The sequence below is a fragment of the Phocoena phocoena genome, chromosome 15 (assembly GCF_963924675.1).
Source record: "Phocoena phocoena chromosome 15, mPhoPho1.1, whole genome shotgun sequence".
NCBI classification, from domain to species: domain Eukaryota; kingdom Metazoa; phylum Chordata; class Mammalia; order Artiodactyla; family Phocoenidae; genus Phocoena; species Phocoena phocoena.
The window spans coordinates 74,017,925-74,034,630 of record NC_089233.1 but is presented as its reverse complement, the minus strand read 5'-3'; the positions used below and the strand labels follow the sequence as shown (position 1 = coordinate 74,034,630).

The 16,706-nt window shown below is 45.3% G+C and overlaps 1 protein-coding gene across 3 annotated transcripts in view; it reads right to left on the bottom strand.

Moving 5' to 3' along the window:
* Window positions 1-16,706, bottom strand: part of EYA2 (EYA transcriptional coactivator and phosphatase 2) — a 174,535-nt gene that overhangs the window by 61,532 nt on the left and 96,297 nt on the right. For all 3 annotated transcript variants that reach the window (XM_065892972.1, XM_065892974.1, XM_065892973.1), the window contains exon 8: window positions 11,722-11,805. In XM_065892972.1, the coding sequence (XP_065749044.1) occupies window positions 11,722-11,805 (84 nt within the window). The remainder of the gene's footprint in view (window positions 1-11,721; window positions 11,806-16,706) is intronic.

The following is a 16,706-nucleotide window of genomic DNA, read 5'->3' as shown; positions in this document are numbered from 1 at the left end:
AAAGAAATCTCCGACTTCCTCAGAAAATCCTTTCCAAATTGTATTCATCTTGACTTAATCCACATCTACCGAGTGAATTAGGCAGTATTTATTTTGAAAATCTACTTTATAGAGTTCCAAGGACTCTGTTTTCCTTGGGCAGGGCTGACTCCATTTCAGAGCTGGAGGCCGCTGCGAGGGCCCCGGCCAGGCCTTTAAACGTCCAAGGTGCTGGCCTCACATGGTTAACACAATGTAAATAAACACAGCTGAGCCTGGAGAAATTGGAAGGTTTTCTCATTAAAGAAATAAAATAAACAGATGTCCTTAAGCACTTTGGCTTGTGTTTGTCAAAGGATGGAGAGCTCTAGATGTCTGAAAGGCAGAAATGAATTAGAGTCACATCTCAAGGTAGAAGGGGGAAAAAGAAAGCAAAGGATCTGTGGTCCTCTGAATTAACTAATCGTCCTCCAGGGAGGGCACTTTTGATTTGAACCTTAGCAACTCCTACAAATAGTTTTTAACTGCTGGGTCATAAAACCAGGGATTTTATTTCTTCTCAGTTTGTAAAGCAGTAACGGACAGGCCAAGCTGCGTCTCGCCAACTGGATCTGATTGAATCCTGATGGCACTGTGCTGGGTATTGGATTCCGGAATCTGAGCCGGAATCACGTAATTACACCCGCTGAGGGATGGGGGAGGACTGTGGCTGGTCGGAGAGGGCAGGGGAGCCCCAGGGGGAGACGTGTAGCGCCAAAATCTAGCCAGGCTCTCTCTGCCCAGTCTCTTCTAGATACACAAAGAGGCTGGCAGGATCCACGAGAAGAGTCGTCACCAGGTGAATTCATGGCTTACATCTTGCCTCACAGACTAATGTGTGAAGGTGCTGAGTTTAAATGTCCATTCTGGTTCAGTATATCTGGGCTGGGACCCGAGACCCTGCATTTTTTCTTTTTCCGTCTGCGTCGGGTCATTGAGGCACGCAGGATCTTTTGTTGTGGCGCGTGGGCTCCAGGGCACGTGGGCTCTGTAGTTGCGGCACACGAGCTCAGTAGTTGTGGCGCACAGGCTTAGTTGCCCCGTGGCACGTGGGATCTTAGTTCCCCGACCAGGGATCGAACCTGCGTCCCTTGCATTGAAAGGTGGATTCTTTACCACTGGATCACCAGGGAAGTCCCGACTCTGCATTTCTAACAGCTCCCTGATGATGCCTGTCCCTGAACCACACTTCGAGGGACCGGGAGGGTTACATTACCACAGGGATCTGGCAATGTGGAGTTTCAGTTCCTATAAGAACCCATCGTGAGGATGTCTGAACATTCAGGCATCCTTAATGCCTTAGTTTGGGTCTCCCCTGTGATGCAGACCCTGAGCCTGGGATTCAGGTGCAAGCAGTTTATCTGGGAAGGTGACCCCAGGAAGCACTGGTGACCGAGTATGGAAGTGAGGGGGGAAGGGAAGGAAATAAACAGGGGCAGGTCAATGAGCAGGCTGCTGCTGCGGGCTCTCTCCCTCTGCGGACACCTGGGAGACTGCACCCCAGATTGTCACAGGTACTTGCAGAGGAAACCATCATGTCTGTGGGAATGGGGAGGGCTGCAGGGATAAAGGTGAGGCATTAACAGCATCTGCTCCAATGGAAGTTCAGTCCCAGCCATTTAACGATGATAATGACGATGTTATCCTATCATCAAATAATCACATCAAGAAATGAATACTTGCAAGTGTATTATGGCAAGCCCTCCATGAGTCATCGTGACAGGGCGTTTCGATCTAGTTGGAAGGCTGGAGAGACCTTCCTCAGGAAGGGGCGCTGGATAATAGTATGGCTTCTCTTTTATTTGTTGGAGGTGGGGAAGTGATAGGATTTAAACCACATTTAGTGAGCAGAATTCCCAGCCTTGATAATGGATCCCCAAGACAGATGATCTTTAGGAAGTAAGTTAGCCTGTGCTTTGTGGGGAGTATGGTACGGTTTTTGAACCACCTGACAAAGCTTGGAAGCTGGGTGGAGGGAACCAGGGATGCCTGTGTCCCGCAGTCTACGCGGAGGACCCGGAGGGCATGGGGACCGGTAACCTCCGCCCCACATATCCCACCTATGCTGGGCACAGCCTGGCATTAGCAGGTCACAAATGTAAATGCCACTGGCGGGGGGCGGGGTGCGGCGGTGAAGGAGGCACCACGGATCCATAACCCACAGCCCAGGGAGGATGTGTGACTCCAGGGAGTGAGGGGGGCAGAGGTGAGCCCCAGGGAGCATGTCCTGTCAAAGGGTCTCCACTCTTTGAAAACTCAGGCCTGTTGTTGCCAGATCTTCCTATTTTCCAAGAGAAGTGAGATATCCAGGTATTTAGGTAAAATACCTAGATTTTAAAATATTGGCAATGAATTCGGAACTTAAGGACATGCCAGGGGATCAGCCTGTCTTCAAGCCAGAGTTGGCCTTGCCAGTTTGAAACCCCTTACTTTTTCAGATTGAGCAGAGCCTGGCCCTTTTAAAGGGGTGACCTAGAGGGAAACCCTGGATTGGATCCTGCTCGGGTAGGCATCAAGGATCACCTGGCTCCATCGCAGGTCCCCCACCGGCCAAAGGGCCTCTGACTCCAAGCCTGCCTGGAGGAGCTACTTGCTCAACACTCCACAGCCTCTGCTGAGCTCCTGCTGTGGGCCCAGCTCTGGGTTAGGTCAGGCCAGGCTGGCACCCAGCATCTTGGCCCCGGAGAGACGCGGACAGGCCCCTATCTTGTCACGTGTGTGATTATTTGTTCCCTGCAGGGCAGGCACCTTGGAATCTCATTTCTGCAGTGCTTGTAACCACACAGGCTGAAAACTCCCTACCCACGAGCTATTTATTTATTCAACAAATATTTACCAAGTGGATGTGCCAGGCACATGAAGCTATGAAGACATCAGTCTGTGTGCTCTTGGAGCTCAGTCAAGCAGAAGAGTTCACGCCAATGGCTTTTAATTTTCACCCTGAGGACATTCACATGGATCACTGGGGATGCAGTTCAGATACACGGTTAAGAGCAGTGGGCCACCTCCTGGCTTTCATCTCTTTCAAGGTAGGTGACCTTGGCTGAATTACGCTACCTCTCTGAGCCTCAGTTTTCCAGAGATGGGTATAATAGGAGCAGTCATACCCTATAGGTTTGTGGTATAAAGCTCAGAGCAGTTCATAAAGGATGCTCGTCACAGCATTGTCTGTGCTGGTGGGGAGCTGGGGGGAGCTTGGGTGTCCTCCCTGGAGGAAGGGGGCATAAGGAAGACATGGGACCCTGGGATTCAGAGCAGCAGGTGGATATAGGGTTTCTCACCCACAGCACTATGGACACTTGGAGCTAGATAATTCTCTGTTGTGGGGACTGTCCTGTGCATTACAGGATGTTTAGCGGTATCGCTGGCCTCTATTCACTAGATGCTAGGAGCAAACTCCAAGTCATGACAACCAAAAATGCTTGATGTTGCCAAATGTTGCTTGGGAAGCAAAATCACCTCCAGTTGAGGACCACTGAGTTAGAGCAATGGAGCTGGACATAGGGCAACGTGGAAGGACCTAGGGCCACAGTGCAGAGGGAGAAAAGTGAGAAACAAGGGGTATTTAAATTTCATTTACAGACAGAAGACATAAATGCACACAAGAATACGTATTTTACAGGAAAGTAAACAAAAAGCTACACAATCAATTATGGGGAGGGGAGGAGGAAGAGTCCAAATGGGTCTACAAAGAAACATACGTTTGTACCCACGTGATACAAGAAAGAGGCCTGCGTGGACAAACAATGTGAATAACTCAACGTTGGCACTTGAGGTGCAACTCAAAAAAAAAAACAAAAAAAAACCGTTCACAGTGGAGTACTTGGTATATAGTGAATGCACCAAAAAAAAGGGGAGAATTTTTTCAAGAGGAATTTGTTAGTTGGCAATAGAGGGAGAAGAGATCAGGTCCCTTCAGAGGGAGACCATGGACAGAAATTAAGGAAGACATCTCTGGAGCCCAGGGAGCGAGAATAAGGAATCACTTTTCATTCTTTATCTGCGGTTGGTTCTGCCTTCAAAATATATCCAGGCTGCTGCACTTCTCATCTTCCTCATCTCATCCCCCCTGGTCCAAAAAACCATTATAGGACTGGACTGTTGCAGTAGCCCCCTCACAGGTCTCCCTGCTTCCAGCCTTGCCACCCAATAGCTTCCTTTCCTGGGGAGCAGCAAGAGGGATTCTTTAGAAATATAAACAACAAACCTCATGGCTCCCACTTCAGAGTAAAAGCTAGTTGAGTTCTACTTGACTTGTGCTCCAACCATGCTAGCATCTTTGTTGTCCCTCAAATCCATCAAACTTCTGCCTCAGGGCCTTTCCACTTGCTGTTCCCTCTTGCTCTTCTACTAGATATCTGTTCCTCCACTTCCTTTTTTTCCTTTTTTTTTTAAAACTAGTTATGTCTCACTGTTTCAATAACAGTTTATAGTTTTCTACTCTATGTGCTTCTACAATTGTTATGAACAATTCCCATTTTTGTTGAATGTTAAGTTGTTTTAATTTTTTGCCATTATTTTTTTATTTTTATTTTTTTTGGTATGCGGGCTTCTCACTGTTGTGGCCTCTCCCGTTGCGGAGCTCAGGCTCCGGATGCACACGCTCAGCGGCCATGGCTCACGGGCCCAGCCGCTCCGTGGCATGTGGGATCTTCCCGGACCGGGGCACGAACCTGTGTCCCCTGCATCGGCAGGTGGACTCTCAACCACTGCGCCACCAGGGAAGCCCCCTCCACTTCCTTTTAAGTCTTTATTCAAAATTCAGCTTCCCCATGAGGGCTCCTTCCCTGGCCACCTTTTAAAAAATTTAATTTCAACCCCTTTCACCCTGCAATACTTCATATACTTCAAAGGACATCATCAATAAGGGGAAAAGACCACTCACAGAATGGGAGAAAATATTTGCAAATCACATATCCGATAATGGACTGTTACCCAGAATATATAAAGAACTCTTACAACTCAAAAATAAAAGACAAATAAACCAATTAAAAACAGGCAAAGGGTCCATCGACAGGTGAAAAGATAAAGAAGATATAGAATGTGTATGCACACACACACAACGGAATACTACTCAGCCATAAAAATGAGTGAAATAATGTCATTTGCAGCAACATGGATGGACTTAGAAATTATCATACTAAGTGAAGTAAGGCAGACAGAGAAAAGATAAATATCATCTGATATCACTTATATGTGGAATCTAAAATACAAATGAACTTATTTACAAAACAGGAACAGACTCTCAGACATAGAAAACAAACTTATGATTACCAAAGGGGAAAGGTGGGATTAGCACCTTTCCCCTTTGGGATAAATTAGGAGTTTGGGATTAGCAGATACAAACTACAATATACAAAATAGATAAACAACAAGGTCCTACTATATAGCATAGGGAACTGTATTCAATATCTTGTAATAAACTAATGGAAAAAAATGAAAAATTATATATATGTATACATACATACATATATATATATATATATATAACTGAATCACTTTGCTGTACACCAGAAAATAACACAATATTGTAAATCAACTATACTTCTATTAAAAAAACCAATAAACGATTTAATAGGTATTTCTCTAAAGAAGATACTACAAATGGCCAATAAGTACGTGGAAATATCATTAGTCATTTGTCAACATAATTAGTCAGAGGAATGTAAACCAAAACCACAAGACATCACTTCACATCCACTAAGAGGACTATAACCAAAAAGACAGATGATAACAAGTGTTGGTGAGGATGTGGAGAAACTGGAACCCTTATCCTTTGTTTATGGGAATGCAAAATGGTGCAACTACTCTGGAAAAGAGTCCGGCAATTTCTCAAAAGGTGAAACATAGAGTTGCCATATAACCCAGCGATTCCAATCCTAGGCATATACCCTAGTGAACTGGAAACATACGTCTATGCAAACCTTGTACATAAGTGTTCACAGCAGCTTTATTCATAAAAGCTGAAAACCCAACTGTCCATCAACCGATGAATGGATAGGCAAAATGTAGCATATTCACACACTGTAAAATTATGCAACAATAAAAATGAAGTATTGGTACATGCTATAACATAGATGAATTTCAAAAACATTATACTAAGTGAAAGAAGCCAGTCACAAAAGACCACATATTGTGTGATTCCATTTGTAAGAAATGTCCAGAAGAGGCAAATCTAGAGAGACGGGAAGTAGATTAGTGGTTGCCAGGGGCTGGGGTGGGCGGTGCTGGAGGAAATGGGGAATGATTACTAATGGGTATGGGGTTTCTTTCTGGGGTGATGAAAATGTTCTAAAATTAGATGCTGGTGATGGTTGCACAACTCTGAATACACGAAAAACTAATGAATTGTACACAGTGAAATGGTAGATTTATGGTATGTGGGTTATTTCTCAATAAAGCTGTTACTAAAACACACACACACACACACACACACACACACACACACACACACACACACACAACCGGGCCTTGAGTTGAGCTTCCAATTGGTACTGAGCTGCCTGGAAGGCAGGGCACTAAAGGAGGAGTCAGGGCTGACCCACTGTGAACCCAGGAAGACTGCTGATCAGTTCCCCTTATGAGCCCTTCCTGGCCATAGGCAAAGGCTCCTGACCACCAGGAGCCTTTTGTCTAATCCCAGCTGGAAAAAACAGAGTTCAGGGACTGCAGGGAGGCGGGGTGGGAGGAGAGGTTAGGAAAGAGGCGGCCGGCAATCACTGGCGTCTCTGGCTCTCCAGGGAACCTCTAATGGATCCACAAGATGTGGGGAGGTACAGCTACCAAAGGGATGCTCTGGTTTTGAGCACTGGGTAGGAAGAGATGGAAAGGAAGCGGAGAGATGACAGCCTTGAGCAGCACATGCCCTGACTGGGAAGAGGAAAAGGGCCCAGTTTCTGTTTTAAGAGTCAAACAGTCTGTTTTTGAATCACTTCTTAATCATTTTCGCTCTGTTGGTCTTATTTCCCTAAGTAAACAGTGAGTCGCTCCTTCGGCTGGGACCACAACTGATACGATTTCTGCTTCCCGTACAGTGCTTTACACAATGGCCATGAGCAGAGAGTCCTTGGTGTAGATGTACAGAGGGTCATGACCTTCAGAGCCCACTTTGGACACACTCCTCACTCCAGGATCCTCACCATCTTCTGGAAAGAGCACTTCAGTTTTCTCTGGGGTACCATCCCTCCCCAGCTCCATCCATCTGGTTGGGATGGAGCTGACCTGCTCCTCTGCTCCCTCCATGCCAGGCTCTTGATCTAGGCTGGCTACACAGAGCCACAGAGTTTGATGTATGGATGGGCATTTGACCCAGTTTGAGCCAATGAGGTTCAAGCCTGGGAGCTGTGCTGGAATTTGGGAAGTAGGCCTTCTTTTTCAGTTGGGATTTCTGAGAAGGAGTTGCCAGAGAAGGAGTTGCCACATGGAAAAAGTCAGCTGAGGGATGAAGAAAGACCAAAAGCCCTAAGAACACTGCTTGAGCTTCTGGATCCGGCCCAGGCTGAATCCCATTACCTCTGGGTTTTTCCAATTACTGTCATCTAATAAATTCCCTTTGTAGCTTAAACACTCTGTGCTTCAAGCTGAGAGTCCCACTTGATACCAGCTATTAATAATGGGTTCCATGTGGCTGCAGCTATTGGAAGAGCACAAAGAGAAAGAGATGTGGGCCAAAAGTCAAGGCCATGAATTTAAGTTCCATTATGAACCTGACTACATAACCTCCCTGTGTCTCAGTTATTCTGTCTGTAGAATGGGGCTCACACTCCTCTACGTCCTCTCCTCTCCTCTGTCTTCCAAGTTTATAGCTGTAGCCCAGACCTCTCTCTGGAGCTTCAGACCCACAAATACAGTTGTCCTCTAGGTGTCTTGAACAGAACGAAGTTTATTTTTCCTCAATAATTTTCTCTTTCATTGTTCTTCCTCTTACTAATGGTACTTTGTGCTAGAAAATGCTAGCTGTCCTCTAATATCCCTTCTTCCTTTCTCCCTCTCAGAATAATAGAATCCCTGAATTTTAATAGAGCACATGACTAGACTACATTTCCCAGACTCCTTTGCAGCCAAAGGTAGCCATGTGATCACATTCCAGCCAATGGCACGTGAGCAGAAACCATCTGTGCAACTTCTGGATCTGGCCCTCCAAAGAGAGGGAAAAAAAATAAAAATGAAAAAGAGAGAGGTGGACTCTCTTTTTCCTGCTTCCCCTTCTTACTGGCCAGAATGCAGACATGGGGGTGAGCTACGTTTCATCTTGCCAACGAGGGCAATGCTCCAGGAATGGTAAAGAACAAGATGGAAGGGGGTCTCCATCCCCGGTACTGGGTAGCAGCCTTACCAGCCTGAACTGCTTATGCCTGGACTACAGGGTGAGAGGAATAAACTTCTATCTTGGTTAAGCCATGGTTAGTTTGGGTCTCTCTTAGGGTGGCTCGATTTAGGAAAACCAACCAACCAACCAACCTCATTCCTCACTTAAAAGAGCTGGAGAAGTAGAAAATTCTAGAAGAGGAATAATGATGGCACTGGAGACCTGGGGGCTCCAAGAGCATCTCACCTTAGCTCTCCCTGGACATCCTGGGAACACCCAGAGAGGCAAATGCACCTGAGGTCTACCTCTCGTTATCTCCTGGATGACCTCACTCTCTCTGGGCCTCAGTTTCTCCTACTGTACCATGGAGACTAATTGATGTGATGGTCTCCCAGGTCCTTCCAGCTCTGACCTTCAGTGGTTCTGTAATTCTAGGATGGATGTTGAAACTCAGAGGCCAATGGGGTGAGGAGGGTCCCCTAAACAGGCCAGGTGGGGCTGTGGAGGGGCTGGAGAGTGTACACCCCCGCTAACTGGGCAGCTGCTACTCAGCCCCTGCTGATTGCTGCCACATGGGAATGCAGGATTGCTAGGTTTTCTAATTTTTCAAGAAGACTTGGAAATCGCCAATTGTTTTGGTCTGTGCAATCTCCTGATTTTTTAAATGTTGGCGACAAATTCACATTTTTTCAAACACTCTAGGGGCCAAACACAAATGTCTGCAGGCAGAATTTGGCAGGTGGCCCCTAGTCAGGAATTTTTTGTTTTGATACTATTTTCTACCCTACCTACCTTCATTCACCAAATATTTATTCAATGCCTACTAGGTGGGGGGCACTGTTCTATGCTCTGGGGACAAAGCAATGAACAAAATGGAAAAAAAAAAGTGCCTGTCGTCATGTTGCTTTCATTCTAGAGGGTCATCCTGATTCATTTTCCCAACAAATATGTGTTGAGCAATCTGGTCCATGCACTGTGCTTAGTTGGGTTGATAAAAAATGTTCGTGGTCTCTGTCCTTAGGGCACATATAGCTTAGAAGGAGACAGAAAGTAAGTGCATAGTTATAATATAAATGAAAAATAGAGTTATGGGGAGAGATGCAATTTAAATGGGGGTGGGAGTGGTTAGGAAAGTCCTCTTGGAGGAAGCTACCTTGGAAATGGGAACTGAAAGATAAGTATGATTTAACCTAATACCTGAACTTTCTAGAACATTCTAGATTATAGCAGAAGCTTCCAGTGTGCCCCTCTTCTGTGTCCTCTCAACATGCAGAGGCTTCCTCCTGTTAGGACCTGTGATTCCCTGCCCTAGGGTTTTCATGGGACAGGCCAGGACAGGGAAATAACCCCCCCAGAAAAAGCCCTCAACCCACGATGGAAGGGAATGTGTAGATAAATATCCCAGCACCCTTGCTCCTTGGGGGAGTCAATTCTGAGGTGTGTTCCAGAGTAGCCCAGAGGTCCCTGGTGGTTCTGAGTCACAGGTGCCTGCAGCCATAGCTATCTACGTACCCTGTACCGGCTGCCTTCCCTTCCCTGCCTCACCTCCCCACTCTGTACCTCGTGCTTCCTGGGATCACCGCCCAACTAAACTACCAGCACTCACTCCTGGTCTCAGGCTCTGCTTCTGGGAAAAACTCGGAAGAGATGGGAGAGATGGTGGCAGGTTCCAAGGACAAAAAGCAACTCAGGACAAGTAAGAGAAAACAGGGCTGGAGAGTAGGGCAGGAGCCAGCTCATGAAGGGCCTTGGAGGCTGGGCTTAGGGTTTGTCAACGGGGAAGCCACTGACGATTTTTCCGTAGAAGACAGACCAGGCTTGTATTTTAGGATGACCCCTCTGTAGGGGGCTGGAAAGGGCAAGAGTGGAGACCAGACAGCTGGAGGGGAAGGTGGCTGGGATTAGGTGATGGGATTGGAGAGAGCTGGCTGGTGATAAGTGACATGGACCAGGTGCCATGGGGCCCAGAACAGAGCTCTGGGCTTTGTCCCTGTCTTGAACGAGCCTGTAACTTGGTTTAAAGAGTGGTAGTGAGACACAGACACAAAAATCTTAGCCTGGATTACAAAGCCCTACGCAATCCGTGGGAACTGAATTGTTGCACGAAGCCGTGGAACTTCTCAAAGGGTAAGAAGAGTGAAGGAATGGTTCTTGGGGGGCCGGTGGCTTTATTGGGGCGGTTAAAAACCATAGAACACCCAGCCTGGGTGGGCAACTCACTACTGCAGCCCCTTTGGGAAAGCGCTGCTTTTTTGCACTAGCTGCCAAGTCTGCTCTGGTGCTTTCAGCAGCTCTGGACTCTGCCATCCTTTACCTAAGCTGTGCACACTCCAAAAACGCATGCCGGATTTCCCGCAGGCACTGCTAGACATATTAACGGCATTCCTCCTCGGCAAGAGATTTCTGCACCACCAACACCATTTTTATATTCTTTACAACGTAACGGCAGACGATAAATCTATCTTGCTAATTACACATCCAGCTTGTTATAACCCTCATAAAAAACACGAGCAGCTGGAAAAGCCATGAGGTGATGTCAAATCATATTCCCGGGCTCTAAACAGAAACAGAAATATTTTCCAGGCGCTGGTGTGTCTCATGGTTCCCACTCGTGTGTGGAAGCAGCTGCCAATAGGTCGCTTACCTCGGATGAGCTGACGGTGCATCCGTCCCCTAAAGCCGCGCCCTGCCACCTCTACCTGTCTCCTTGAAGAGACACGGCAGACGTCTGGAGCATCCGCATGTGGTTTGATACAAAGCCCATGGGATCGGCAGGGTTTGGGTTTCAGTGGTCGGGTTCATTTTTGCATTTTTAAGGGCATTTTGACATTTCTTGCATGGACCACCGGTCAACCGACAGCATCTGCCCGGAACTCTAACTGGATGGTTCCCCGACATAATTTGTCGGTGATACATTTGCAAAGCTGTTGCTAAGATCCATGCTGGAGCTGACAAAATGCCTCCCCCTTGTCTCAGAAAAATGGAAGGAAAATTAAATTCATCTGCCGGAGACACTAGAATAAACAACAGGGAAGAAGAAAAGTACTTTACCTCGTTTTTCAGCTAGGATTACTGGGTTTGGCTGAAGCATCTCTTAGCCCTCTTAGGAGGAGGGAGACAGCCGAAGACTACAAGCTTATATCCTATCAAGTGGATGTTGAATGTTTCATGTGTTGGAAGAAAAGGCATGGGAGACAATGGGAGAAGCTAATTAAAATTTCACATGTCAAGGGAAAATTCCATAGGCCTTCCAAAGCCCGGCTGACGCAAAGGGGCAGCTTGTTGGAGAAGCCGTCCTATGAACTGCCCTCGTAATTCCCAAGGCAAACCAGCTGGACAGACTGTCACGTTGAGGAAAAAAAAAAAAAAAAAAAAGAGGCAAAATGGATTCTTACCTTCCCGTATCTGGACGCAAAAGTCCCCGTGAGTAAGGAGTGAAAAATAATTATTGTCTCATCCAAGTCCCACACGAACACACGCTGTGATGAAAAAGAGGGAGAGAATGGAGACAAATGCACTTGCTTGCATTTGACTTAATGTCTGCAGAAATTAATTCCCTGGGAGGAAAAATATGTCTTGAAAAACATTATCTTTAAGTTATAAAACATGTGACTCACGCATGTATCCTCGAGTCCCCATTCAACCTCAGTTGTGTAAAATATATTCTGATGGCCAAGTTTTTGGGTTCCTATCAACCCACAGATGCCAGAACCAAGACGCCTGTTCTTGCCTTTCACATAAAAGCTCAAAAGAGGAGTTCAGTCCAAAAGCAATAAAAATCGTAGAACTCATTTGACAAAATGAAATACTACCATTGTACGTACACTGCTCACCGTAAGCCCAGCTACTTCTAAACATTTCTGTTTTTAGCAATTCTGCTGATTACCTTTATAACTCTAAATAACATACCTTTACTTATTGATTTGCCAACTTTAAACAATATCTTTTGACTGGGCAATGGGAAAGATGAGGGTTTAGCTCATGGTAAATCTCCCCCATTTCTCCAGAATTTTATAGTTTTCACATATGCGAACCCCTCTATTTCCAATTCCCATCAGCACTGGGTATTTTCTCTTGGCTAAAACAGCAAACCCAATATGGAAAATATGGACATTGGTGTCCCTACCTGTTCCCACTACTTCCTCGCCTCTTGAAGAGCTGAGCTTTAGCCTCACTTTTGCATTGTCAATGTGGATAAGCTGGTTTGTGCATTGGGTTTTATAATTGTACTTAAGACTTCTGTGCTCTGTCTATATGTTGATTTTAAAAGTTGGTGACCAGTATAGAGCATTTATGTACATCTTGTGATTACTGTTCACTGCAGAGCAAAGTAATGTGCTAGGATTTCACTTCCTTCCCTATGTATCTAATGTCATAACTCCAGAGCCACTTTAAGGAGACTGTTCCTACCACCAAGGTCATGTGTATTCTCCTTTCTTATACTCCATCCTGATTAAAATCGTGCCATATCTCAGTTTGTTCATAGGAATCACGCCTGTCTGGAATAACTTTCTGTTTTTGCTGGAGCTTATTAATTGCTTTAATTCTTTTCTTGTTTCCAATAACATGCCTTCAGTAGAATTGCAAATTCAGCTACATCCTCTGTATCAAAGATGTTCTTCCTCTGTGACAGAATGTTCCAATGTGGACTGGATCATCTTCAGGCTTGTTACATAGCTAGCATCCTGAGACTTCCCTTTACTGCGTTTCTGGGTCAGATCCACTGTTTTCTGGATCCCAAGTCTCTTTCTTGGTTTTCTTCCTTGTTTTGCTTGAGTACATCCTTAAGTTGCTTCTTCTGAAAGGAGCATGGAAAGTAACCTTCCTGCATTTTTGCTAATCTGATCATGTCTTTATTTCGCTCTAAGGTTCCTCTGGGTGCAGAATTCCAATTGGAAAATAATGCCCTCTAGATCTTTGAAAGAATCTATCTTGTGTCAAGCGTGATTAATGAGAAGTCTGATGTTTCGCATGATCCTCAGTTCTTTACAGGTTTTGCTTTTTTTCTCTTTGGATTTTTTAGGCTCTTTTCTTTATACTTGGCATCCTCAAATCCCATGAGGATATATCTAGGTGTTGTCTTTTTTCATTCATACTGTTCAGCACTCAAACATTTCTCAAGCCTATTTCTTTAAATAATGTCCTCCAATCTTTCCCATTGTTACATCTTTCTGGAATTCCCAATAGACAAATTAGATCTTTCGGATTGATATTACTTATCTTTTAAAAACAGTGTTCTGTAATTTGGTCTTTCTGATCTATGTTCTCAGAGATTTCTTTAACTTTCTCTTCCAACCCTTCTATGAAACTTTTTTAAAAAAATTTTTATTTATTTATTTTTGGCTGTGTTCGGTCTTCGTTTCTGTGCAAGGGCTTTCTCTAGTTGCGGCGAGCGGGGGCCACTCTTCATCGCGGTGCGCGGGCCTCTCACTGACGCGGCCTCTCTTGTTGTGGAGCACAAGCTCCAGATGCACAGGCTCAGTAGTTGTGGCTCACGGGCCCAGTTGCTCCACGGCATGTGGGATCTTCCCAGACCAGGGCTCGAACCCGTGTCCCCTGCACTGGCAGGCAGATTCTCAACCACTGCACCATCAGGGAAGCCCACCCTTCTATGAAACTTTTGATTCTCACTATCATTTAAAAATGTACAGTAGCTTTTACTTTGTCTCTGAGTGTTCCTTTCCCAATAGCCTGCACTTCTTTTTTTGTGGATACAAGACCTCCTTGAATCTTTATAAGAAAACCAAGCAGAATTTTTCTAAGATCTTTTCTGTTTCTTAAATTACCTCTCATAGTTTATCCTATTCATTTATCTTGGCCTCAATTTTTTATATGCTGGTTTTCATAATTTTTTCTGGTGATCATTATTTCTAAAAACAAAAGGCCTGCGTGATCATTTATGTAGCTGGTGCTGGGGGCAACAAAGGCACCTACTCGGTCTACCATCTTGAATGGACCACCTTGGAAAACTCTTTGGGGGGGTCAGTGGTTGTATTTACACATTTGTAATGCCTTTAAAAGTAAAGAGAAAGGTAGTATCTAGAAGGAAAAAGGTCAATTAATACAGGTTTTCAAAACAATTAGTAGACTTGAATATTATTTTGTGAATTATTTTTTTTTTTTGCCTCATGTGTCCATCTTGGCATCTCCCAATTCACGCCACTGGCCCAACTCCTTGCCAAAGTCCATTTTTACATGGAAATGATTCATTTAAGATAATGAGACAGCCATAAGTTTTTACTTATTCATTCAGAAACAATTTTTAGTGAATATTATTTTGTGCATTTTTTGACCTTTTACAGTTATGTGCATGTACATGCTGGGTCATGATGATAAGTACTGTTCTTATTATGGGTCATGGTACAAAAAAAAGTTTGAAAACCACTGTTTTTGAAGAGAGCTTCTGGGGTTTAAATACGCTAAGTCCTAATTCATCTGAACTAACTAGGCTGGATCAGTTAAACTTAGAAATTTTGGTAAGAGAACTCTTTAAAAAATCAAGTAATTTCAAATTTAATGCAGACTCCTTAATTTACTGACTGTATCCTCTCTGAAGAGGGTCTGTCCCTCTTCCCCCCAGTCCCCCATTCTATCTCTCTGTGTTAGATTCTCAGTGGGTATACTGTTCCCGGTGGACACTCTGCTCGTGACCCTAACTCTTTAGCCCACCAGGGTTTGGGCCAGGGGTGAGCCCCTAACCCCAGCTGGGTCAGAGGCCTTTCCTTGGGAACTCAAAATTGAGACCTGGAAAGAAATTCATTGTCTTTGGGTGGCTGTTGGTAGCAATGTGATCTGAAGGACAGGGAAGCCCAGTTTGCAGAGAGAGAGGAACAGAGGGGTGAGAGATGGAAACACGACCCAACACTTCTGCAGGACTTGGTTTTAGTCAGAAGTAGAGTGAGGGGCCTGGAGGAGAGTCATGCCCACTGAAAAGACACTACCGCTTGGGGATTCTAGCACCTACACTGTGGAACATAGGGAGAGAAGGTGTAAATGCGTTTCCTTGCCCCTCCTACCTTCTGGTTCCAATATCTTGCTGACACTTGCTGTACCCTTGGCTCTTGGGTTCTAAGAGAATCCCTGTATCCTTAAAATAAACTCTGCTTTTTCACTTAAGCCAGCTCAAGTTGGTTTCTGGCACCTGCAGTCGAGGGATTTTAACTAATACATACTCAGAATTTTCCTCCTTTCCACTTCTCTACCTAATTTCTCTCTCGTGGGCTGCAGCCATTAGCAACGGTGCCAAAGACTTACGAGGTGTGACCCATGCAAAACCTCTGTGCTGTTACTGAGCACTGCGGTGAAACACAGCTCACACCTTTTCAACTGTTCCTGCCCAGTGGTACTTACTCTGGAATCAAAAAGCAGATGTTTCCAGCATAATATCACCCCATAATCCTTCCATGCCCCCCCACCCCCTTCTCAGCTTAATGGAAAAATGTCTCTCCACCCCCACTGTCCCCTACCAAGAGCAGAAACCACGTCAGGTGATTGAATACATTTTTAAAAAATATTAAAGTACGTGTTGCTCTCCAGGATTTCTATAGCTCTGCAACTTCAAGCTGGTAGAATATCCTCAGGCATCTGGGAAGGCAGAAAGCAAGCGTGATCAAGAGTGAGTACATTTTCTTCTAGCCTTGTGCCAAGGCCTAATCTCCCTGAAGGGTTTGTGCCAAGTCTCCTTGGTTTTAGAAGGTGGTGGCTTTAAGAATTAGAGGAAAAGCAAGAACAGAATCCTCTGGACTGAGAAGAGTCCCATAAGCAGTGGGAATACTTGCTCTCTGGCAGGTCCCGAGGGCAGTCGAGCTCACAGAGGAGATGGCTGTGTACACCGAGTGTAGGGGACAAGTGTGATGTTCAAAATATTTAACACTTTCTAGGATGATCGGAACAGACACCAGCCATAAACAACTGCTACTGCTCTCTTAGTGAATACTGGCTGACTAGCACAGCCCTACTAGTGACACTGGTTAGCTAGTACAGCCCTACCAGTGAATACTGGCTAAATATCAAGCGTCTTGGTATTGGCCATTTGTTGTTGGGGTCCCCAGCATCCATCTCCTTCTTAGAAGGAGCATCTCGATTTTCTTTTCCCTTTGTGTGCTATCTCGGTGAGACTCCCAATCAGGGGCATGAGGATCCAGGCCAGGCCGATGGGATGCTGCCTCCTTGGAATCGGACATCAAGTGACATGGCGCTAGAATCTCAAATATCTCGCTCTCCAGAAGGGGCCGGCACCCTGAAGGTTCCCCAGCTTCCCCAGCGTGGTCTCTGTTACTGTTCTTTCTAACCTTGGTTGTATCACTTCCTCTCCATGCCGTTCCCTCCCGGTAGATCCTTTGTCGCTTAAGTAACCAGAATTGGTTTCTGTTGCTTGCAA